The sequence below is a fragment of the Protobothrops mucrosquamatus genome, unplaced genomic scaffold, assembly GCF_001527695.2.
Source record: "Protobothrops mucrosquamatus isolate PMUCROS unplaced genomic scaffold, P.Mucros_1.0 scaffold357, whole genome shotgun sequence".
Lineage (NCBI taxonomy): Eukaryota > Metazoa > Chordata > Lepidosauria > Squamata > Viperidae > Protobothrops > Protobothrops mucrosquamatus.
The window spans coordinates 637,455-661,556 of NW_015386692.1; the positions used below are offsets into that span (position 1 = coordinate 637,455).

Here is a 24,102-nt window from a genome sequence, read left to right on the forward strand (position 1 = left end):
GAAGTAGGGAGTGGAAGGAGGAAGGTGGAGTGGTTGAGAGTCTAGAGGGAGGAAGGTTCTGGTACGAGAAAGAGGGGGAAGCAGAGAGGGGGCAGCCGGGATCACCCGTAAAGTATCTTTTCTTTTGTGTATTGATGTTTTGTATTTATATGCGTCAAGTTTATGTTTATATTTTGTTATACTTGAAAATAATAAAAAAATAAAAAAATAAAAAATTTACACAGAAGTTAGATGTTCCATCTCAACACGGCAAAAGATCATGCCACTGATTTTTAATCAGAAGTGGCTGTGGAGGTCATAAAATAGAATTTGCTCCTAAGTTAAAGTCTGTTGCAAATGGACAGGATATTGAAATGTTTTTCTAACAGTTTCCGAGATTATCGGCATCAAATCTGAAAACGCTTTGAAAAGAAGACTTCCATAAGAAACAAAGTTTCACCCTATGTCAGTGATGGCAAACCTTTTAGAGACCGAGTGCCCAAACCGCAACCCAAAACCCACTTATTTATCGCAAAGTGCCAGGGCCGCATCAGCATTGTGGTGCCCTCATGGAGGGGCAGGGAGGTGCCTCTGAGTGCTGCCTCTGGCACGCAAAAACCGGGGGTGCAAAAATAGGCTACCGTGCTGCAAGGCGCAAAAACGGCCGTGCCGTGGGGTGCAGATACAAGGCGCCGCACCATGCAAGAACGGGGCAGGGCTAGTGAGTATCACGCAGCACGTGCGTGCTCGTGGCCCCGTGCACGCATGCATGCATAATGCTTCCCCCTCCCTTTTCTTCCAGTCCACCAATCAACAATGGTTGGCGACCTCTGCTCTACCACCTCTACTTGAGCTTGCTAGTCGGCCGCTTCGCCTCCTTTGTGCTGGGCAGGGCTCCTGCTCCGGGCGGCAGTGGTGGCCTGATGCACCTGCTGCTGGCGGCAGTGGCTCGTGTGCCAACAGAGAGGGCTCTGAGTGCCACCTCTGGCACGCGTGCCATAGGTTCGCTACCACTGCCATAGGTTCGCCACCACTGTCCTATGACCAATTAGATCAAATAAAGAAAAACCATAAATGATCCCACAATTTTGGGAGATCTGGGAGGCACTGCTTTTCTGGGTCAGGGTTAGCACTATGGAACAGCCTCCTCCCTGCTGATATTTTGGAGGTTTCTAAGGACAGAGTTATTGTGGAGAACCTTCTCTTGATCTTGTCATGCCACCTTCATTTTCTATTTTCATTGTTTGCAATTTTCTATTTGGGTGGTATTGTTTTACTCTTTAGAGTTGGTAAGCTGTGGATGCTTTGCTTGATATTTTTTATACTCTATATAGGCTGAAGAGTCTCTAGATTGTGTGAGTTGGATACCGTATGTAGAAAATAGGTAAATGAATACAGAAGCTGATGAGCTATGTTGCTAACAAATTGGACTCTGCTCAAATAAATCTTACCAAGCAAGGATTTTTTTGGTTTTCTAGCTGTATATTAATTGGGCATAGGTATTTCATAGCATGATGGATAAGTTTGTTTATAGGCATGTACATTGTTTGCTTTTTTTATTTTGCAATGCCTGCAGCTGATTTGTTGCTTTTCCCTAAAAGAAGAATACATACTATAATCCAAAAATATTAACCTAAAGGGGGAAAAGTCACCTGCTGCTCCTAACCTTATAACTCTATGTGCCTTCACATTTTTCAGTTCTTTAAAAACCTGCTTCTAACGTGATTCCTTTTCATTTTGTTCTTAGTCAAAAGAAATGAGTTCTTGATATAACGATAGGACTCTGGAGTTTATCATTTACAAAACAAATATATTACATAAACCAGTTTTCCCCAAACTTTGGATTAACTCTGAAAATTTCCAGCCAGCCCGGCTATTGCTCAGAATTCTGGCACTTGAAATCCAGACATATATGGAGAGATAACAACCCAGATTGGTAAACAGCAACAATGATAAATAAGAATACAGACTTAACTCAGAGCAATCAACCAACAACAAATTGAAAGGACATAGGATCAAAACATTCTGCAAATTATTCTTCATTTCTATACAAGCCTTTATCTCCATATAACTTTGAGTAAATCCGCTCCAAACTCCTGAAAAAACAAACAAGCGATGTATTTTATATTCTAAATAATTTATGATCAAGATTGGGAAAAGATTATGGCAAGGGCAAGTACCTATAATGGCCAGAAGCCATTATAGACATATTTATATCAAAGATCAGGTAAACTTGACTAAAAAAAATTATTAAGATCCTCCACTGTTTAAAAACATCTTCAAAAAAGGCAAAATAGTAAAATTTACTTGAAGTAAGATTTAGGTTTATATGGCATTTCACTGATAGGACCCAAATTCAAATGCTCATTCCAGTCTAAACTTCTCATTCCAACTTTACTTTCTTTGGATCCCCTCCACCTTCAGTTTTCTTTTCAGACCGTCTTTTCTTTAAACCTTTCATTTTTCTAGTCTGTAGTTTATCCAGGTCCTGTTTCTGCATGTGAATCCGCCCATATTTTGTCCCAAAGACATCATGAGAGACATTCTTCTTCTTCTTTGGCTAGAAATACAAGACAATGCCCAGTTTCTGATCTAGAATGACACTTCTTCAAAATGCAATCCTTTGTCCAATAACCACTGGAAAATGTCCTTCCATTACAACTTAAAATCTAATTAGTTAATTCATTATTTCATCTAATTTGAATTAATTTAGGAGAAACAAAACAAATGTCATCTGGAGAATTATATTGAAGCCTCATCTGAGGATCAAGTTCAATTCAATGCTTCGTAACTCTATTGACTTCCAATGTTCCAAGAATTTTCATCAAGAGCCATGTAGGTTGATCCACATATGAGGGAGGCACTCAAGTTAGAGGAAACTAGTTTAATTTGCAAAAAGTCTAAAAACAATGATTTAAGGATTACAAAATTAAACTAACCCTGTCATATCAGGTTAGCTCTTTATGATGTGACCTAAACCAGGGCTTTTCAACCTTTTGTACCACCTTTAGGATATGGCAACCACCTTTGTACCCATTGTACCACCTTTAGGATATGGCAACATCCGAGTACCACCAGTCGCCTAGCAAGGTGTCAAAAACCTGATGACCCCCCCCCCAAAGGAAAAAAGTGATAAAGTACAGGTAGTCCTCGACTTACAACAGTTCACTTAATGATTGTTCGAAGTTACAATGGCACTGAAAAAAGCCCCCCCCAAGCCACAGCCGAGCAAGACACCTGCCTGCCCGCCCGGTGGCGCTCTTCCTCCTGTCCGAGGTTTCCATTGTTGTGAGCATTTCTGTTGGGGATTGGCAGCGGGGGTGGGGTGGGAGGGTGTTTGGTTTTATTCCCCCCCCCCGTCTGCTGGGTGGTTGCAGCAGGTTTTGGTCATTTCACATGACCCTGGGACACTGTGACCGTCATAAATATGAATCAGTTGCCAAGTATCTGAATGTAAATCACAAGACCCTGGAGATGCTGCAACATTCCAGCTGATCGGCGCTTCTTCTGGGCTCAGCAGAAGCGCCAGGATCAGCGCCGAGCTCCAGCTGGAGCCTGGCACTGACCCTGGTGCTTCCACTGAGCCCTGACAGCCCTGCAGCTCCAGCCATCTCTCGCTCAGGCTTGTGCGGTGCTGCCACCGGTTCAGCTCATTCCCCTCCCCCGCTACCACTTTTCTAGGATGGTTGCGTACCACCTGCAAGGTGCCAATGTACCACAGGTGGTACCCGTACCACTGGTTGAAAAGCCCTGACCTAAACACATCCATAGGAGAGCCAATCTGTGTAGTGGTTAAGATAGCAGGCGGGAAACTGGAAGAGCGTGAGTTCTAGTCCTGCTTTAGGCACAAAGTCATTCTCTTTCAATCTAAGAAGGCAGCAAGTGGCAAACTACTTCCAAAATCTTGCCAAGAAAACTGCAGGGACTAGTCCAGGCAGTTGCCAGGAATCAAGACCGGCTTGAAGGCATACATACAAGGATATCCCTCCCTCAATAAAATAAATGGTGATTACAAATAAGCAAGCAGCAATCATTCCCAAAGTCCCATATTGGGATACGGTAATATTTAACAGATTTCATTTGTAATCCAAAATAATCCTTAAAGTACATTAAGAAAAATGGGATAGCACATATTAGTGGATTTAATTAAGTAAATATAACTGTAAAGAATTATGCCATGTTTCTCCGAAAAACAAGCTTCCCAGAAAACAAGACCTAGCTTGATTTTGGGGGTTGGGTCTAATATAAGCCCTACCCCAAAAATAAGCCCTACTTAAGACCCCGCCCACTCCATCCCTTTGTAGGGTTTTTTGGCAGGCTGGAGCACGTGCCTCCCCCCCCCCGTCTTGCCTGCTGCCGGTGCCACCGCTGCGAGGTGGCCTGAACGTTAAGAGTGCCAGGCAATCAGAGGCTGCCTCCTTTCTATCCCTGCCCTGGATTGGGGAATCCAGAGGGCAGGCGGAGGTGGGGAATGGTCGGGGCCTCAACCAGCAGCTTCTCTCTTTCACCCTCACCCCGAAGCAGCCTCCGGAGGCGGTCTGCACTGCCCCACGGGCTTTGCTGGTTTTCTCTTCCTCTGCAGAAGGACAGGAAAGAAAGCTGGGCGTCCCGAGACATCTCACTCTGGGAGCCGACTCAAGTTTCCCTCAGTGGGGGAGGAAGGCTTTGGAAACTGCCTTTTCATTTACATTCATCATCATGAATATTGTAATCCATCCCTTTATTTTTCAAAAAAATGATTTGTATTTACCACGACTAGCCTCCTTGATCGCCAGTGGAAAGGCGCGGTGTGAATTCTGCGCATGAGACGCGGAAATACAGACACTTGCACCCTCAAAGCTCATGCTAGTTCCTCGGTCGGGATGTGAGCGTTCAACTTCGTGGCTCAGCTAAATTCTTCAGCTCCAGCAGGCCGCAGTTCCCATCAGCTTAGGAAGCCTGGGCAATGGAAACCTTAGGCCAGGCTCCTCGCAGCTGAAGCAATCTGGCTCGCCCAGGGTCAGGTTGGCTGTCGCGGATCCCTGCAGCTCCTGGAGGCTCCAAGCGCTGTTTTTGGCATCGCTCGGTTTCCCACCCCATCCCCGCCAGGCTGATCTGGTGGGCGGAATTGCCTTCCGCCTTCCCAGCCACTGCATTGGCAGCTGATACTGCCCTCCCGAGAGGCGGTGCAGCGATTGGACAGCAGCCATGCTACAAATGGGAATAGACCATCCTCCAAACCTCAGCCTCCTCTCCATGGCGCACTGCAGCTGATCCGAAGCATTGCCTAAAACAGCGAAGCAGATGCGCACACAGACATGGTGCCAAAAACAGCGCTTGGAGCCTCCGGGAGCTGTGTGCGCCTTTGCAGTCGTCTTCCTGCAATGCGCAGCCTCTCCTTGTAAGCAATCCGGCTCACCCAGGGTCAGGTTGGCTGTCGCGGGAGGCTTGTCCCGCATGTGCGGCAGAGCTGAAGGATGGGGATGGGCCATGCCTCCGGCGACGGCCAACCTGACCCCGGGCGAGCCGGATTGCTTCAGCTGCGAGGAGCCTGGCCTAAGGTTTCCATTGCCCAGGCTTCCTGAAGCTGATGGGAACTGCGGCCTGCCGCAGCTGAAGAATTTAGCTGAGCCACGAAGTTGAACGCTCACGTAAAGCAGTGGTGCACCCTGACCGAGGAAGCAGCATGAGCTTTGAGGGTGCGAGTTTCTGTATTTCCGCAGCTCATGCGCAGAATTCACGCCGCGCCTTTCCACTGGCGATCAAGGAGGCTAGTTGTGGTAAATACAAATCATTTTTTTTTAAAAAAATAAAGGGATGGATTACAATATTGATGATGAATGTAAATGAAAAGGCAGTTTCCAAAGCCTTCCTCCCCCACTGAGGGAAACCTGAGTCGCCTGAGGGATGGGGTGGGGCGCCAGCCGGGCTGGGCCTTGTGGAGAAAAAAATAAGACACCCTCCAAAAATAAACCCTAATGGGTCTTTTGGACCAAAAATAAATATAAGACCCGGGCTTATTTTTGGGGAAACGTGGGTAGTTAAGTTGCTCTGTTCCACAAACAGAAAAATCTTTTCAATTATGTATCGCTTTCAGTTCTGCACTTGGGCAGATTTTCCTGGCCTAAACGTATAAAGATTTTTCTACTTACCTTGAGAGCTTTAGGTTGCTTTAGTGATAGCTTATAAAGATCGTCTGATGCCAAATGTGTTCTCCTTATCACCAAATCTAATGAAGGTCCCATATCTTCAAGTTCAATCCTTGGAATTTTACAACCAGACTTTTTCAATAACACCCTTGAAAATGAGACAAGGGAAAAAAAACCTTACTGATTAGTTCATCTGACATTCTGAATCCTTGTAGCAAACTTCCTCTAGACCAGTGTTTCTCAACCTTGACAATTTTAAGGCATGTGGACTTCAACTCCCAGAATTCCACAGCCAGCATTGCTGGCTGTGGAATTCTGGGAGTTGAAGTCCACATGCCTTAAAATTGTCAAGGTTGAGAAACACTGCTCTAGACAGTTCAGCACGAAGAACAAACCACTCCTATGCAGTTCATATCAATACCTCATGCCAACTTGCAAAGCTATATCAAGTTTATATTAATGGTATCAATGGACTTACTAAAATCAAGTACTGAATAAAAGATTCTGGGATCAGGACTAAGCAGAAAGGAGCACCCCACAATATTCCATACATTTTGCCTCCCAAAGGAAAATTAGCAGTCCTTTCTCCGTATATTCTTTCTGGAGAAACATTATGAGGAATAATGACCATATACTTTCGTGAGATAGAAAATACTGCTTCATTTACCATAGAGATAGCATACTTTGGCTTACTTTGCAGGAAAGTATTTTGAGGATAAAATTTATAATGTCTTTTTTGGCTATACAAGTAACTTTTAAAGGGAACAACTTCATGAGATCAAATAGTGCCGAAAAGTATTATTAAAGAGGTTATAAAATGGAAATTGAAGTTGTATATTGCAGGAAAAAAAATAACAGAAATATAACAAGAATGCAGCTTGGATAAAGAAGATAGAGAAAGAAAAAAAGGGGAGAACAGCAGACATCAGGGAGAAAAGGGCAAGGAAGATCCAAACTTGGTCAGCATCGGATAAAGACGAATTGCCGGGTTTTTGGTTGAAACATCTGACTGGGTAATTGGATTTTAGAGTCTACATTTGGAAAACAACATTACAACCAATGATGGACAAGCAAATTTCTAGACTATATTGGCACTGCAACCCATACAAGATTTTCTTTCTTCCTTCTCCTTCTGTATGCCTCCAAATCTCAAGGCTGGTTAGAAAAAAAGAAAACTTCAGCATCATTCTGCTGTGTCTAGAAGACAGCTGGATACTGTCCTCACCATCGTACACCCATTTTACCATTGGTATCATTCAGTTCTGTCTCTTTATTTTGAGCATACTCTCCCCATCTACTATTACAGCAATAGAGAGGTATGACATTCAGTTGTTCATCAGTTTATTTTTGATCCGTATTTAATTTCAAAACTAAGGACTTGGTGCAATCTAGTTTCCAAAATAGTAGCCCGAATCGTCTCATAAGAGGAATGGATTAGTTGCAGGATATCTGAGTAACTTCTTCTCCATCTATCCTTGTTGAAATTACACACAAAACAACAATCAACTGCAGCCTAACAGCAGCTAGTTGCAATTAATATACTTTTAACATACATTAATTAATATTAATTATTAATATACTTCTTGCTTCATCAGTCCCAAGTGCCCCTGCTCATACCAGTTGTTTAAAAACATGTATCTAGTGCCACATTCTACCAAAGCTGTATTAATAAATATCAGACATGACTAAGTTTGAAAAGAGAGGCACCAGGTCATACAAGGTAAACAATGTATTCTCTGTATTGTCTTTCGTCACAAATTCCTTTTATAACCTTGTCAGATACCCTGTTCTTATTGCATCTGAATTATATTCCTGCTTATTAACACTTAGTAGATTGACAACTACAATTAATTTTGAGGACATTCATGAAATTAATTAAAGCATTTAAACATTTTCAACAGTTGTAATTTCCCCATAGCGTGCAGCCTACGAGGGGCAGCAGTTTCCAAATCTTCAGACTGATATGTATATCTGATTTGTTCTTTTCTCATTATTCTCTCCACTGAGATAGTTAGTCAACCAAGCATGATATAATAGGTCTGATATTACTGGGAGATTATACAGATTGGTAAACATATACTCTGATCTTATGTTCCAACCTCCTTCTATTATCTTACAAGAGAGAGTAAAACTTTATGCCTCAGACTTTGGACAGTTGCATAACCACACGAAACTTAATGTTTATGATTGGATTCTATACAGGATTCAAAAAGAATTCTCATAGTTTGGGATATTCCAGATATGGCCATGTTGTATGAAAAATTCTGAGAATTTGTCTCAGTACTTATGTAGTAATGTGTTTTATATTCACAGAAGACAAGTGGCCCTGATATTTAAAATGTATTAAGAAACTAAGACATATGTATGTGGGTCATAATAAACCTGAACTGATATCATAGCAAAGCAGACGAAATTTGAGATCAACAGTTTGTAAATAGGTCTTGTGTCTATTTTTTTTTTCAGAAATAGAACAGCAAAGTAGAAATATCAGTATTCAACAATCACTCTATCCCAGACACCGAATTTTCTGAAGATAGCAATATGAAGCTAACAGTTAAGCCTATAACAATCCAAAATAGGTAATTAAATCTAGAAAAACCTTCAAGGGTAGAATACAGTGGGATTTTACTGCAAAGTAGGCGATATTAAGCTCTGTGTTAGCACAGTAAAGGCTAATAAATATTAACACAGTGGAAGAGCAATACTAATAAAACCAATCACAACTGGATAGCTTGAACCTCAAGGAATATTGTAGAAATAATAGTGTACCTCCTGGTTGAAAGAAGGGTACTTTCGTGAGCATTTTCTGGGGAAATCATGATTTGGGGGGAAAGAATTTGCTTGTGGGCATACGTGTTTCATATGTACATAACACTTTGTTAGTGCTGAGAATCCATAGTTTTTATCAACATGTTTAGCTTGAAAATAAAATCTGTAAGTACAATTAATATACCTGTAACATTATGTTTCTTCTAAGTAGATGAGGATTTTAGTGGTCTTTAGCCATTTCATACAGACAGCAGGTGTACCACACAATGCAATACCTGATAATCTGTGGGATAATACCATGGGAAGCCAGCCTGAAAGGATGAAATTAGACCTTTTCCCACCTAAAATGCCTCTCCTACACTCCTCTACAGATGCACCCCATCTCCAGTCCTAGTCAGCGTATGATTGCACGTTGTGGCACGTATCCAACCACCACACAGACTTACTTGTAACTTCTCATATAGACCTTTTCATCCACTGCTGTGAAATGCAGAACATGTTCTAAGCCGGCCAGACGAACGCTGGGTACAACAGGACCTCTGAAAAAATCTAAAGGGCAAAAAAGAGCAAGAGCCATTCCTTAAAAGGTGATCCAAGGATGCCGGGGATCCCTTAAGACCCTCTCCGGGGTTCGCAAAAATCAAAATTATTTGCCAGATATTAAAGATATTTGCAAAACATTTAACAATGTAACTCTTCTCATTATAATTTTTATTAATTTTAAAATAGTTTTTTCATGAAAAATATTTTATGTTAATATCAACTAGATTTAATATTATTATTTTTACGTGATTCAATAAAATTTTTCATATGGTAAATATAAATAAATAAAATACCTCATACAAAAAAAAAGGAGCTCTTTGGGGGGGTCCTTTATCATTTTTAAAAGCAAAAAGTTTAAGTAACAGGGCTGTATGACACCATCAGGTTAACTCAAATGGCTTACCAATCAGAAGGCTTTTTAACCTTCTATGTTCTTCATCAAGGTCAAAAGCATCTCCTGCAAATATCAGCATGGGCTTTGTTCCCTCTGGACACTTGCTGTTCTATTATAAAAATTAAAAGATTAAAGAACAAAAATGGTTGGCAGAGGACCAAGAGAAGGAGAAAAAGTGTCCCAGAAGACCTATCACCAGGTCACTCACAAGAGGAACAGACTGCTGGGTAGACCTTGCCAATGTTAACTGGCAGCTCTGATGTTCCTTTTTTTGGATACGTTGGGAATACACCCCCAGCTGTCATCTGTACTAACTGAGGACTGTGGGAAGTACAACCCAACGTATTTAGTGAGCAACATAGTTAAATTAAAAAAGGCAATTAAACCAGTAACCCAACAAATTAGGTACTTTAAAAGTTAACTATTGTTTGATGTGCTCTTAAAAACTGAAATGGTTGGCATAGTATTAGAAGAATGTTTCTTCTAAGACACCACACTGGCTGTGGAATTCTGGGAGTTGAAGTCCACATGCCTTAAAATTGTCAAGGTTGAGAAACACTGGTCTAAAACAAAAGTAAGTGCTTCTATATGGTTAAAAAATAAATTTCAATATAGGCAGACTTAAGCTGCTGATCTTTTACGTTTTTATTTAAATAAGGTGACAGCACCACTGGTAAACACTGCCCTGCGAATGTCAGCCAAAAGTAACAGCTTAAATATCCCGGAATTCTTGGAACAAGTAGAGCAGCTGATGGTGTCAATCAAAAGCAGTAACCCATCACAGCTGGATGGACTTGAGTACACAGTTTCAAGCCACCTGGACTGTAGCAAACTACAGCTTCTTCACTGATACCCATCACCAAGTTTCAAAAACAGATTCCATTGAAGTACAATATTGAGAACAAGCCATGGAAAAAGCTTCCTGGATAAAGATATACTCTTTCACAGATTATAGTCAACTTGAGTTTCAAGTAGTATCCCTGATTTTTCTGTATCAGATTAAAAGTGTTAACACAAAAAAGTGTTTAGTAGAAAATTAAATTAAACAGAGCTATCTGGTATAGTGGTTAAGGCATCAGGTTAGAAACTGGGAGACAGTGAGTTCCAGTTCTGCTTTAGGCATGAAGTCAGCTGGGTGACTTTAGGCCAATCATGCTCTCTCAGCTCTAGGAAGGAGCCAATGTCAAACCACTTCCAAAATCTTGTCAAGAAAACTGTAGAGACTAATCCAGGCAGTTATCAAGGCTGACTCAAAGGCACAAATAAGTAAGTATGATCAAAATACATTAAAAGAGGTCATTGGTGCTCTCTGAGCTTGCTTGTTTTCTTGCAGACATCCTCAGTGCCAGCAAGGAAAGTCTGCAAGAAAACAAGCAAGTTCAGAGAGCACCAAGGACCACTCATGTCAACCTTGAGCTACAAATATTCTCCTTTATTAATGCATTAAAAGACTGATCAAACAGCAATTTAGAAGCAGAAATCAGAGAGAAAAGAGATACACCCCCAACAAATTAAGTCAGTAAGGGCAGTGGTTCTCAACCTTTTTAATGCCGCGACCCCAACCGGTCGTAAGTCGAGGACTAAACCGGTCGTAAGTCGAGGACTAAACCGGTCGTAAGTCGAGGACTAAACCGGTCGTAAGTCGAGGACTACCCAACCGGTCGTAAGTCAAGGACTTTCCCTGCCCGGGAGCACCACGCATGCATGGTTCCGCCCCCTGCGCCGGCCGAGGCGTAGCTGGCAAGCGGCAGAGACGGAGCAGGCCGACCACCAACTGGCCCAGCCCAAGGGAGGTAAGGCACCCACCGGAAAAGGGGGAAAAAATGGTGGACAAAAAAAATGGTGGACAAAAAAAAAGGTGGACAGCCTTGCTTGGCGACCCCCGTGAAATGGTCGATCGACCCCAAATGGGGTCCCAACCCACAGGTTGAGAACCACTGCAGTAAGGGAACTGGTGATATTTTGGAATATGTCACCTTAATATCTCTGAGGGCAACAAACTTCTCAATGCCCAGTTCAATCATATCCAGAACATGATAGTCATATATACGACCTACCAAAAAAGAGTGAAAGATAATTAAAAGTTGTCCTTTGTCGATGCAATACATTTCCACTTTAGAAATAAATGCCTTTTTATGGTACATGGTTTACACATATAGTAAGTTTCTCACAAATTCTTCATGCATCTTTATGATACCTGTGAAAACATAGCTTCCATGTTTTTCCTTAAAGCATTAGAAAGTATTAGAAAACCTGACAACAAAGCAAGTCCAGCCCTATCTTTTACTGAAACTCACTCAACAACATAGTGAGTTACACTACAAGCAAACCACACTGGCGTAGTTTGCACTGAGTAATCAAACAAACATTATGGCTTTTGTTCCATGATAGAGAAACTTTGATTTCAGACAAAGTTAGCCAAGCAAATGTATCAAAACCTATCTGCATTGATTATTAACCCTGAAAGAGATGAGTTTGTATCAGCTGGCCTTGACCACAATTCCCCCACTGAGCCTTTCTTTAAATTCCATCTATTTGGCTCAAGGCAAGAACAGACTTGTTTTCACACCGAGGGGCTCTTGATCTACTTTCTCCAACTGACAATAATTATATAAATAAAATCCAGACACGTTACCTACGATCAGATTATTAGGCCTCTTCTTACTGTGAGATCCAAACAGGAACAAAGAACAATCAGACTTCTTGGAAAAAAATTCCTAATAATAAGAGCACAGAGGTTTAAATACATTGAAATGCCCCGCAGAACACAAAACCAGCTTTCAAGGCATAATTGGACTGAGCAGCTGTTATACCGCTGTAAATCTTGCCAAAAGAGAAGACTCCATTGGCTTACAATTCCCAATTCCACCTTCTCCTTGTTTAGCAATCACATTCTGATTCAACAACTTGGCCATTAAATGACATGGTTGTTAAGCAAACATGGGATAGAGACACAGCAAATAACACCAGTTGCTGCGGTCTCATTCAGATAATGTTCTCATACAGTATTCTGTGCCCGACCTGTTTCTCCTCCTTTTTTTTTTTTTTGTCCCGTTGCAGGGTGGAGAGGTTGCCTAAACAAGTTATCTTTTCCTGAGCTGCTTTTCCCTAACATCAAGTTAACATGCTTGGCTCTGTGACCTTAATTAGTTGGTAAGAATCATCTGTTGCCTAAAGTGACCAGACCCTAGATCAGTTTCACACTGAAAGCTCCTGTTGTGTGGCCTGCAAAGGTTGGTCATTGGTTGGAAAATGATTTTTTTTTTACTATTGTTTATTACAGTTTTATTTGCAAATGGTTGCTAACCAGTCACTAAATGAACAGTGACTATAAAGCACACTGATGTTACCTAGTACAGCAATAAAATGTCTGCAAGAAAATAACCAAGCTCAGAGACCACCAGTGACTCCACTATTCCAAGTTTGAGCTACAAATATTCTCTTTTATCAGTAATCTATGGAATGAATACTCTGGATCAAAATCGGCAAAGATTTTGCAATTATCCTTTTTCAGAAATTCAGAAAGAGTAACTGAACAGAAATTGTTATCACAATATATTATGTATAAAGCACTGAATACTGCATTTTTTCTCCATAGACTGACAGAGCTCTTTCAAATTCCAGTTCCTTCTGGGTTAACATAATGGCAGCTTCAAACTGAGAACAAACTTCTCTCAACTTCTTTACAAGAGAATATGCTGACCTCAGGGCAAGTTATAAACCAAAGCAATAGGATTATTGTTCCTTTTTATTCATAACTGTTCCACACCCATAATGTAACCCAGAAGAAAAAATATGTAAAAATAATATTCTCATTTTTTAGCTTATAATCAAAACATATGCTGCTTTCTCAAGCTATGGTGTGTTTCTATAAGGCCTGGAAACCGTTCTTAAGCCTTAGAAAATGTTTTTGTGGGGAAAATAGGAGGCAGAAATATGGGTAATTTGTTCTCTTGAGTTGACAAAATATAAATATTTTAAAAAGCTGGATAAAAATATAATAACAGTTATCAGAAGGATTATTAGCTATCTCTTCTCCGACAGATCCATCTAGAGGCAAAAAAAAGTATTACTAGAGAACTTAGACAATAACTAAAGCAACATTTATTTTACTTGTTTCCATGGCCCAATTCAAGCTATGTCAAGCTAACCCTTACAGTATGACTGAGAAAGAACTTGGGAAATCTAGAAATCATTTTCAGCTTAAGCTAGATATATTGTGACCCACTGGCTCATCATTCCAGAGGCATTTTCTCATAAGATTCCTCCAAATCTCCAATTAATTCCTGCCAGCTTCCCATAGGACCGAATAGAGACAGACATATAAGAAAAACAATGGAAGGGCTTCTGATGTACTTCCTTCACTGGACTTCAACATTCAGGGAGATATTCAGATATATCTGCTTTGAAAATAGTCCATGTTGAACTGTGTAGCAAACATCAGGAGTTGACCACAGTAAATGTTTTGTGACATTTTATTGTGTTATAAACTGTTTGGTGATAATTTTTATGTCATGTTTTATAAAATTTTACCGTTTCAATTCAATGGGAGGCACGGATCCTAGATTTTGGACAAATTGTCTAAGTTAGCCCATCTGAGATACATTGGTTCAAAAAATGTTGCCCTGTGGTACACCAATTTTGCCCAATTAAAAGTTATGGGAACAAGAGTTTTAGTAGTACATAGACAAACAGTAATTTAATTCACCTAACATTTGTCAGATTGCGATTAATCCTGGCATGTTTGAAACAAGTTACATTTAGTATTTAGAACTGCTTTGGATTCAGATGACAAGTTGATCATAACTTAAAACAAAAACAAAATGTTCAAACTCCTCATCATGGCAGAAGAAAATATGCAATGGGCAGTGGCACATATAGCTCTGTCTCAAAGCTGTTTGTTTCCAGTATTGTAACTAGCCTTCTTCAGTTCCTCTCCCAGGATGCTTTGAACCCAATTTCAATTATTTCTCCTACAAAGGAAGAGTTGTAGTCCAAACTTCCTGACAGTGAGGACAATTAACCAGTGGAACAGCTTGCCTCCAGAAATCGTGGGCACTCCATCACTGGAGATTTTTAAGAAGAGGCTAGACAGTCACTTGCCTGAGATGGTATAGGTCCTCCTGCTTGAGCAGGAGCTGGACTAGAAGACCTCCAAGGTCCCTTCCAGCTCTATTCTATTCTAAACTCTCTTAGTGACATCAGACATGAGAGAGCTAGTTCAGCACAATGTTGGGGATAGCCAATACAGACTGGATGTTTTGTAGCCAAATTAAATTTCACATGATTCCAGAAAGTGTTTGGATCTATTTTGCTATCTCACATACACAAGCCTAAACTTAATACTCACCAGAGAGGACTGGTCTTCAAAGGGCCTTGTAATATTCTTTCTGAAACACACAGATTTTTTAAAAACTCATAAACACCTGCTTTAACCTACCTGAAAACTAGTAACACCGCCCCCCAAAAAATACCATGTTTAATTCATATTATATGCTAAGCAAATCATGGATGCTTCCTCCTATAGCTTTCTAATTAGCAGATAGCACCCACTAGCAGAAGCCAATGGGTGCTGTCTGAACACAAGCACAGTTTAGCATGATGTGCAAACTGATCTAAAGTAAAATACTGTTATAAGTAAAATACCCGAGAACTGCAATGCCATTTGTTTTTGAGGCTGGTCATCAGGACTACCTTACCAATTCATAGAGCAACTAATTAAATGTTCTTGGGCACTTTATCAGCAAAGAATTTGTCTCCTGCTTCTGATATATCTCTTCCAAACATAGGAGCTCTCTTTCTATCACTGTTTCCAATACCAAGCTACCACTCATCTATATAAATAAAAATGTAAATGTTCGTTTGTTCAAAATCTTAAATCTCCGAAAGTTCTTCACCGATTGCTTTGAAATTTTGACAAAACGTTGCATTCGAATACGCACGTTTTTTATATACCTTCTTTTCCATTTAACCAGACTGAGCCACAGCAACGCGTGGCCGGGTACAGCTAGTTACTAATACAATTCTTTTGAAATGTACTTGTGCTGTGAACAGAAGGCCCATGCACATACCATCCAGATGGATTAGATCAGGGGTAGGCAACCTTGGCTCTTTTATGACTCATGGACTTTAACTCCCAGAATTCCTGAGCCAGCCATGCTGGCTCAGGAATTCTGGGAGTTGAAGTCCACGAGTCATAAAAGAGCCAAGGCTGCCTACCCCTGGATTAGATGGTAACTCCCAACCTTTTCAGTCAGCAGAACCAATAAAAATTATAACTGTATATATGTAAAAAGCATTAGATTAGATAAGGCTGTTACACATCAAATGATTTTGCCTGGTTACGTACACTTTCTATTATGCAGCATTTTATAGATATTTTTTTGCATTAAACATAAACATCCCTCAACTACCATGTACAACTTGCAGATAAGCCCATCTGCCGATAAGCTGACCCTCAAATGTTAAACCAAAATATCATGAAAGGTATGTCTCCTGCGGATAAGGCAATCCCTAACATTTTCATGTGTATAATTGATTTATCTGTGGGCGGTACGTTTTTCATGGTATTTTGATTGGAAATTCAAGTGTTGGCTTATCTGTAATATAAGGATACCATACTTTAAAAAGTATTACTGCATTTCACTCGCAGATAAGCCCATCTGCAAATAAACCAAACCCAGTTTTGGGGAGAGGTTGACAAACTAGGGTGCATTTATGTATAATACGTACATGCGTATATGCATGTATCTCTCTGTGTGTATATGTATGTGTGTGTGAGAGTGCATACATGTATATATATATTCAACTATGCAAAGAATTTAACAAGCATGTTTTATACTTCTTTTTAAATCGTTAAAGTAGCTGGACCTTCTCCCAAGCTTTGGAAACTGTTCCTGGCTGTTTCTTCATTTGGAACAAAGCAAGAGACAAGGCTTTTTTTTAACAACTTCAAAACACCTTTTTCAACTGCTTTGCATAATTCTATTACGATGCATATGTGTGTGTGTCATCTATCTATCTATCATCTATCTATCTATCTATCTATCTATCTATCTATCTATCTATCTATCTATCTATCTATCTATCTATCTATCTATCTGTTTCTGTGTGTGTGCGCTCCAACACTGGAAGTTTTTAAGAAGAGATTGGACAGCCATTTGTCCGAAATGGTGTAGGGTTTCCTGCCTGAGCAGGGGGTTGGACTCGATGACCTCCAAGGTTCCTTCCAAATTATTATTACTATTAATAATAATAATAATATGTGTGTATATGTGTGTGTGTGTGTATATATATATATACACACACACACACACAATGTATATGTGTACACACACACACACACACACACACACACACACACACCAAATGCCACATAGATCTGTATCACATTTGAATACCAGAGAAAAATACACCAGCAATATACCACTCACTTTTTATATAGGACAGCAAAGGGCTTTTTCAGGGCATACTATAAGAAAAAAACATTTTAGTTTAGAAGTAGCATTTAACAATGAAACATTCTTCAAATAAATGTTTTAAATAGAAAGGAAATATATTTGTTTAGGTCAACTTAGAACAAATAAACCCTAGATTAATGAGTGCCTGAGGGACTTCACCAGGCTTTAAGCTCACTAACAGGTTTCCAGCAATGGGTCTACCAAATAGCACTGCTAATCCCTTGCTGGCTCCTATAGCAACACTGACGCACAAATACTGTCATCTCACTACAAAAGTTTCATCTGAATCAGATCAATTACCTTTTCCCACAGGTGAGGGAACAGCAACATTATGTTAGCATCTGGTACCCTTCGCTGTTGTCCCCTTCTCATATCCTGAGGATTTTATTAAATAGGTGACACTTTGCTGTTGGAAGTCACTTTCATCCCACCCTTGCCAAGTTGGGGAGTTTTTCTGACAGAGTAAAAAAATGACCTCTCAGCTTCATGGAAGGCATCCTCCTCTGGAATGTTTTAAAACTGTATTTTCCTTTTCCCTTACCTACTTTTCTTCCTCCAGCTCTAACACTAGGATCTCCTTATAATGGGAGCCCTCAAGAAATAGAAATAAGTTAAGTGAATACAGATACCTTTAGGAAGGCAGAGTAAGGAGAATGAAGAGACAATACTGAGAAAATGCAGGTCTCCTCTGTAACACATGTAATGGCTCCATGCACTCTAGATTTGGGCTTCTAGTCAACGCAATTCCAGTATCAGTAACAAAAGTTACCATTCCCACAAATTCCATAAACTAATAGACTGCTATAGCAGGGGTCCCCAACCCCTGGTCCGTGGACCGGCACTAGACCGCGGCATGTCAGAAACCGGGCCGCGTAAACAAGCAAAGCCCCATCCACAGGATGCAGGCAGTACATGAAACCACGCCCCCTCCGGTCCACAGAAAAACCTCACTCCATGGAACCAGTCCCTGGTGCTCAAAAGGTTGGGGACCTCTGTGCTAGAGGACATATTTACCTTGTTGTCTTTCAAGGAAAATAAGACAAAAAACTGGAGCACAAAGAACTAAAAATCAAATGCTGAGATTTTAACCACTGAATTCCTAATTCATTGTGCTCCAGATTCTGGTAATAACTAGTTATAATGGTAATAATTGGCAACTGATAATAAAGCTGGGAATAATGCTATAAATAATTGTTCTCCAGAAGAATTATTTACAGCAATGGTTCTCAATCTGTGGTCTGCAGATCCCTGGGGGTCTGCGAAGGCTTGAAGAAATGTTACGATTTAAATCTTGAGTTAAGTCTTGGGGGTCTGGGGCCGTGGTCTGTGGTCACAAAAGATATTCAAAGGGAGTCCATGGTGAAGAAAAGGTTGAGAACCACTGATTTACAGTATATATTTTCTGGATCCAATCCCACAGACGTGCCATTACTTTTACAGAAATTTCTAAACATACTTACAATATTTTTGAGTACTTCTGTCACTGTTAAACTTGCATTTCCTCCTTTTATGAGCATTGCATTTTTGGTGTTTTCTGTCAGTTTAGGCTCTCTTTTTTCAAGAAATCTCTTGGCTCTCTTTGTTTTAGGTTTTCTGCCATGAAAAAAACAAACAAACAAATAACAAATTAAGTTTCACAAAATATTTAATCAAGACCTGTAATGCTGTTATTTTGTTTAGCACTTCTAAATGCTGCCCATCATAAAATGGCAACATGACAATTCATAAAAAATACAAAAATGATATAACCACCAGCAGAACATTATTGATGCAAACTGAATCTATGGATGAAAAGGGGAAAAGATGTCCAATGCATCTTAGAAAAACTACCTCTCAGCATGACCCACTGAAGAGAGGCATCCACAAGTCTAAAAGAATAGCCTGATTCACACCAGGTTGCCAAGGCTGGGTTTTTGATCCCAGTCTGGATGTCTAGGTTTTTATTTTAAAATTTATTTATTTTTATCAGTTGTATTTACAGTATGTATTAAATGGGTAAAAATAGTTGAAAACTGTTTTGTGTTTTTTGTTATCTAAGGTTTTCTGTACAGAATCTGGGTTTAGAGTGTGGCACTCTAAAAGGTAAGTTAAAAATAGGTAAAAATAATTTAGTTTAAAACTGATGCATTAAGTTTTTTTGTTATCTGTTCTTCTCTATAAAATCTGGGATTATTTGAGCCCCAAATTTTTTAGGAAACTCTGCTGGCAATCCTAGTTCATATGAGGTTTTTTTCCCTAGTAAATGACTGGTTTTTAAAGGATTGATGACTTCAGAAGTCACCAAACATAACCTACGGGAAATCAGAATGTGAATGTGCAATTGGTATGTCACCTAATGTTTATCTGTTTCAAATTGGTTACAGTGGAATCAGTGTCTGAAAATGTTGTATTCATATGTAATGAGAAAAACTTGCCATAAGATATAGAGCAGAAAGGTGAACCATGTGGGAGCCAGCATGCCACATATATGTAGAAACCCTTCCAAAAGGAACTCAGGTTTATTTTGTTTGCTTGCAAGCTTGTTACGTGCAAACTCAAAATTACATTTAAAACCGTAAATAAGCCAAGTACCAACCTTGGGTTATTTATTGACTGTGTGGCTATCTTGTTTACCAATTGGACAGAATTTATCTGAAATTACACTCTCCAATGCACACAAATGCCAACTCAAGAATTGGGCAAAATAAAGTTGAATATTTGTATTCCTCCTCTCATGCCCTATTTCTGCATAGGGAAAGAAAGAAAAGACTGGAAGGCTTGTTCACATTCTTTCCATGCATGCAAATAATGTAATTCTTGTTTTCTATTTTAAAGCAACATACATTTTTTTTATGTTTCTGGAAGAGACAACCTAAGAAGTGCTTGAAAAATTAAAACTAAGTTGCAATATTATTCCTGGAATCTCCCCTTCCTAACTGACCAATGTTTTTCTTCTCTCTAACTAAGATACTCCATATTCATACTGCAACGATGAAAAACAGCATATCTTAACTTGGTTTGTTGAAGCATGACCTCTTGCCATAGGTACTATGTACCCATCTCATCTCTTCATTCCTCACCTCATTTTACTCAGTAAACCAGTACAACTATACATCATCTTCTTCAGGATTTTTTTTTTTTGCAAGTTGAAAAAATAATTCTCCATCAGAACTACTACCACTCTCTCCAAAAATATTATTAACTTTATTTGATACACCAATGAATAAAATAAAAGCCAAACTTGTAATCATCCAAACACCGGCACGGAACCAAAACATCAGAGACCCAGAGGGTGTGAAACAAAGCAGGGGAAAAAGGCACTTACAAACAACTGTCAGATTATAACGACTGTATTTCATATCTGTCTGGTGTACAATTGGCACATACCCCCAAACATGGAGAGGCATACATGGTAGTACCACCTACCAAATAAACATTCGTTCATTTCACCTCATTTGAACTGTAACTGCAACGTCTCAGAGAAAATACACAAAACCTTAACACGAAAGTTTTAGAATTCAGAAACGTTCCTTAACAAAAACTGCAGTTTAGCTGCATCCCACCAAGAATTTTACTGTTTCCTCTTAAATAGTGCAATGGTTTATTTTTTTTTACCCGTTTCAAGACAGAGTGATGCTCCCGCAAAGCGTATTAGTGAACACCGGCAGAGTTGTAGACCCAGACCAGGTCGGAAAAAACCGATCGACTGGACGTTTAATTTAGATCAGTGTTTCTCAACCTTGACAATTTTAAGGCATGTGGACTTCAACTCCCAGAATTCCACAGCCAGCATTGCTGGCTGTGGAATTCTGGGAGTTGAAGTCCACATGCCTTAAAATTGTCAAGGTTGAGAAACACTGATTTAGATTGATATATTCAGGCATGCCACAAGCAGATTTCTACCAACTGAAGATAAGCGGCATGAGTTCGGGGTGCCCCGTGAAATCTCCTGCCGTGATAACCGCAAGCCTAAAACCGGTTCTTTCTTTTTTTCCGCATCTACTTGATAAAAGGCTGCGCATACCACTTTAAAAGTACAAAAATACTTTTTCCCCCCCTACGAGCCCAGAAATGCTTTCATTTAATAACCCCAAAAGGAAAAAGGACTCAAAACAGAGTCCAGTGCTGAAAACCCGGTACTTACACCACGCGATCTAAAGCCTCCATCTTCGCGGTAGAGGCTAGTGAACTGCACCCACGTGGACCAGACACACAGAGACACCGGAAAGAGTTATAAACCACGTTGTGACACCATATCCGCCGTGGTTTGAACATAGAGATAGAAAATGAAGCGCCTTAAGAAGCGGTGGTTCTTGAAGGTGTTATATTCAGTACACCGCATACACAATTTTAATCTTACATTAGAACAGTGTTTCTCAACCTTGACAATTTTAAGGCATGTGGACTTCAACTCCCAGAATTTCACAGCCAGCATTGCTGGCTGTGGAATTCTGGGAGTTGAAGTCCACATGCCTTAAAATTGTCAAGGTTGAGAAACACTGCATTAGAAGCAACAAATTACAGCCCAAGGAATTCATGCTTTGTACTGCGTTATCTCCTGCTTTTAGTTCACATTTTATTTGGGCAATTCATGGTGTTCCACTTAAGTTTCTAGAAGGAGTTAACGGTTCATTGTGCTTGTTTGTGCACATGCGCAAGGAGGTTATTGCTTGAAAATACATAGATTTTTTTTACCATAATTTGTAAATTATGATAAATGATTTTACATTATAAAAAGCAAAGGCAGCTATATTGGTCAAAAGGAAAAAGCCAAGTCCTTATTACAGTTGCATCTTTTATTGTATCAAAATCACAAAATAGGAAACAAGCTTGAGTTCTCCAGAATTCTTCACTAGACAAGATAGCAAGCAAAAGAAGTAACTTGGAGAAGGCAAGAGAAAGGAATCTGTAATCAAAACAAGGATTTTCAAGTTCAACAGAAGCCTCTCCACTTTCCACTTCCTTTGATAGACATACAGAGAACTTGGGAAATGTATGAGATCAATATCACAAAAGAAAGGTGATCCTAACAAAACTTTTACAGAATAATTTGCATACGAATTCAGAGTCTTTCTGATAATATGTACAAATCAGGTATCAGTCAATTTATCCTATACATTGATTGTTGCTCAAACAGCTTATATCAAAGTAGAGGCTCTTCTGAAGCAATGTTCTGACTGTTCTCTATGGAAGGATTCTCTATGATGGGATCTGGAGTATCCAAATGAGGTTCAGCATCATCTTTTGCAATGTCAAGTGGAATCCCAGGTTCCAAATTACAATCTGCATTTCCTTTGTCACTGGCTTCTTCCTCAGACTCTTCTGCCAGCTTATCCTGGGATTCAGCTGTTTCGTCATCTTTTTCATGCAAGAAATTGCAAATCGTGTTTGGTCTGCTGTATGAGAAGTCTTTGTCCCTAAGATCTAGCCATTCTATGCCACCTCCTGCCAAATTAAAAAGAGAGAAAAGAGATAGGAAGGAGTAAGAAGAAAATAAATAAACAAATGCTATTTTATTGAAGATTCGGTTTCATCCCTTATTCATATCTTGCTCTCCTTATCATCTCTTTTCTGGTTTCCCAGAAATGATACCACATGGTAAATGACGCACAGATTGAGAATGCTGCATAGCAAAAATCAAAGATTACTTGGCTGCTGCTTGTGATTAAAAAGATTCATGTTGAGATAATACTGCATTACAAAAATAAATATTGCATGAGCTACTACAACAAAACTTGAAAAAAACACCACTTCCAAATTTAAGGATTCTAAATCTAAGTGAAAAACAACATGAAATGGAAATATTTGTATCTCATTCATCTTCAATGCCAAGTCCCTCTTATGATTGGGTAATAGTGATTTGAACTCCAGTAATGGCAGATTTGGGTTAATCTGCAATAAATCTGACAAGTAATGTTAAAATGGATAAATGAAGGTAGATGGGATTCTTGCCCTTCCCAGACTGGCAAGATTATTATTCTGACATTAAACAGAACATACACTAACTCTATATTTGATTCTATCAGTTAAAGAGGTGGGAACATAAACAATCCTGGACATTTTAGTAACTAATTTATAAATATTTACAGTTCAGAATATTATGAACAACTGGTTAAGATCTCATTAGGATAACAGAAAGAGAGCTGCTGAGCTACAATTTTATAAAAGCTCAATTAAAGTAATCTGATGTCAAAGTGGTGCAAAAAAAGCATTTACAAGCCAGGAAAACAGCAATGTAGAGCAGTCTGCGACTGTTTTACAAAACAGTAATTTAACTTTGGCTTACAATGTTACACAAGCAATATTGTTATGTTGCTATGGTTTATAACAATGTATTCTGCAATATAATATTTATTCAGTAAACCTCATTTAAACTGTCTGTGAACCCAATTAAAGTAAAAAAGAGCAAAAAAGAAATATATAATATTAAGGGATCAGGTGGATATACCTAAAGTGTTTTTTAGACTGAGGAAACAAAAAATAAAGTTTTAGAAAAAGAGGATAATTTCTAGAACTTGAAAATCACCTATGTTTTCTTCCCCTTCCTTTTTCTCAATCAGAAGTGTCCTCGTCATGTTTAGTTTCTTCATTGTGTGGCATTTATATTTTAGTTGCAATTTTTGGTTGCCTTCCACATCTACTATCAGGAAAAAAAGCAAAATGTCATTTATTTTTTAAAAAACTTTTGAGATTCTGAAAAACTAATATACAAAATACTGCTTACCATGTTCATGGTTTTCCTCAAACACTACACATGTTCCAAGAGTATCTGAGGATGAGAGTAAACAAATTGCTGAGAGAAAATATAAACTTATTTTAAAGAGTAATATTTACTCAATTCTATGAAAGA

The 24,102-nt window shown here is 39.4% G+C and overlaps 2 protein-coding genes across 4 annotated transcripts in view; both read right to left on the reverse strand.

The window, feature by feature from the left end:
* Window positions 1-2,281: 2,281 nt before the first annotated feature.
* On the reverse strand, window positions 2,282-21,452 carry RPF2 (ribosome production factor 2 homolog). 2 transcript variants are annotated; one of them, XM_015815637.1, is made up of 10 exons: window positions 21,397-21,452; window positions 18,734-18,866; window positions 17,247-17,284; window positions 15,164-15,203; window positions 12,449-12,530; window positions 11,790-11,866; window positions 9,823-9,922; window positions 9,323-9,425; window positions 6,111-6,255; window positions 2,282-2,539 (listed from the first exon to the last, which is right to left on the reverse strand). In XM_015815637.1, exons 1-10 carry the CDS (start codon window positions 21,417-21,419, stop codon window positions 2,363-2,365), a joined length of 918 nt encoding a protein of 305 aa, XP_015671123.1. In that variant the 5' UTR covers window positions 21,420-21,452; the 3' UTR covers window positions 2,282-2,362. The 2 variants fall into 2 exon arrangements, with proteins under 2 accessions (XP_015671123.1, XP_015671124.1); XM_015815638.1 differs by lacking the exon at window positions 21,397-21,452 and adding an exon at window positions 19,849-19,860.
* A 581-nt stretch (window positions 21,453-22,033) lies between these two features.
* GTF3C6 (general transcription factor IIIC subunit 6) overlaps window positions 22,034-24,102 on the reverse strand; it is an 8,128-nt gene continuing 6,059 nt past the window's right edge. Inside the window, exons 4-6 of one of the 2 annotated variants that reach the window (XM_015815644.1) lie at window positions 23,977-24,021; window positions 23,779-23,889; window positions 22,034-22,697 (exon numbers count right to left, since the gene is read on the reverse strand). In XM_015815644.1, the coding sequence (XP_015671130.1) occupies window positions 22,396-22,697; window positions 23,779-23,889; window positions 23,977-24,021 (458 nt within the window). In that variant the 3' untranslated portion in view covers window positions 22,034-22,395. Of the gene's footprint in view, window positions 22,698-23,778; window positions 23,893-23,976; window positions 24,022-24,102 lie in introns of both variants that reach the window. The other variant, XM_015815643.1, reaches the window with a different exon arrangement.

Coding starts and splice junctions, on each gene's coding strand:
- RPF2 (XM_015815637.1), bottom strand. CDS start 21,419: ATGGAGGCTTTAGATCGCGTGGT. Junction 9,923..11,789: donor TTGCCCTCAGAGATATTAAG/GTGACATATTCC, acceptor TTTTTATAATAG/AACAGCAAGTGTCCAGAGGG. Junction 2,540..6,110: donor AGCAACCTAAAGCTCTCAAG/GTAAGTAGAAAA, acceptor TTGTATTTCTAG/CCAAAGAAGAAGAAGAATGT.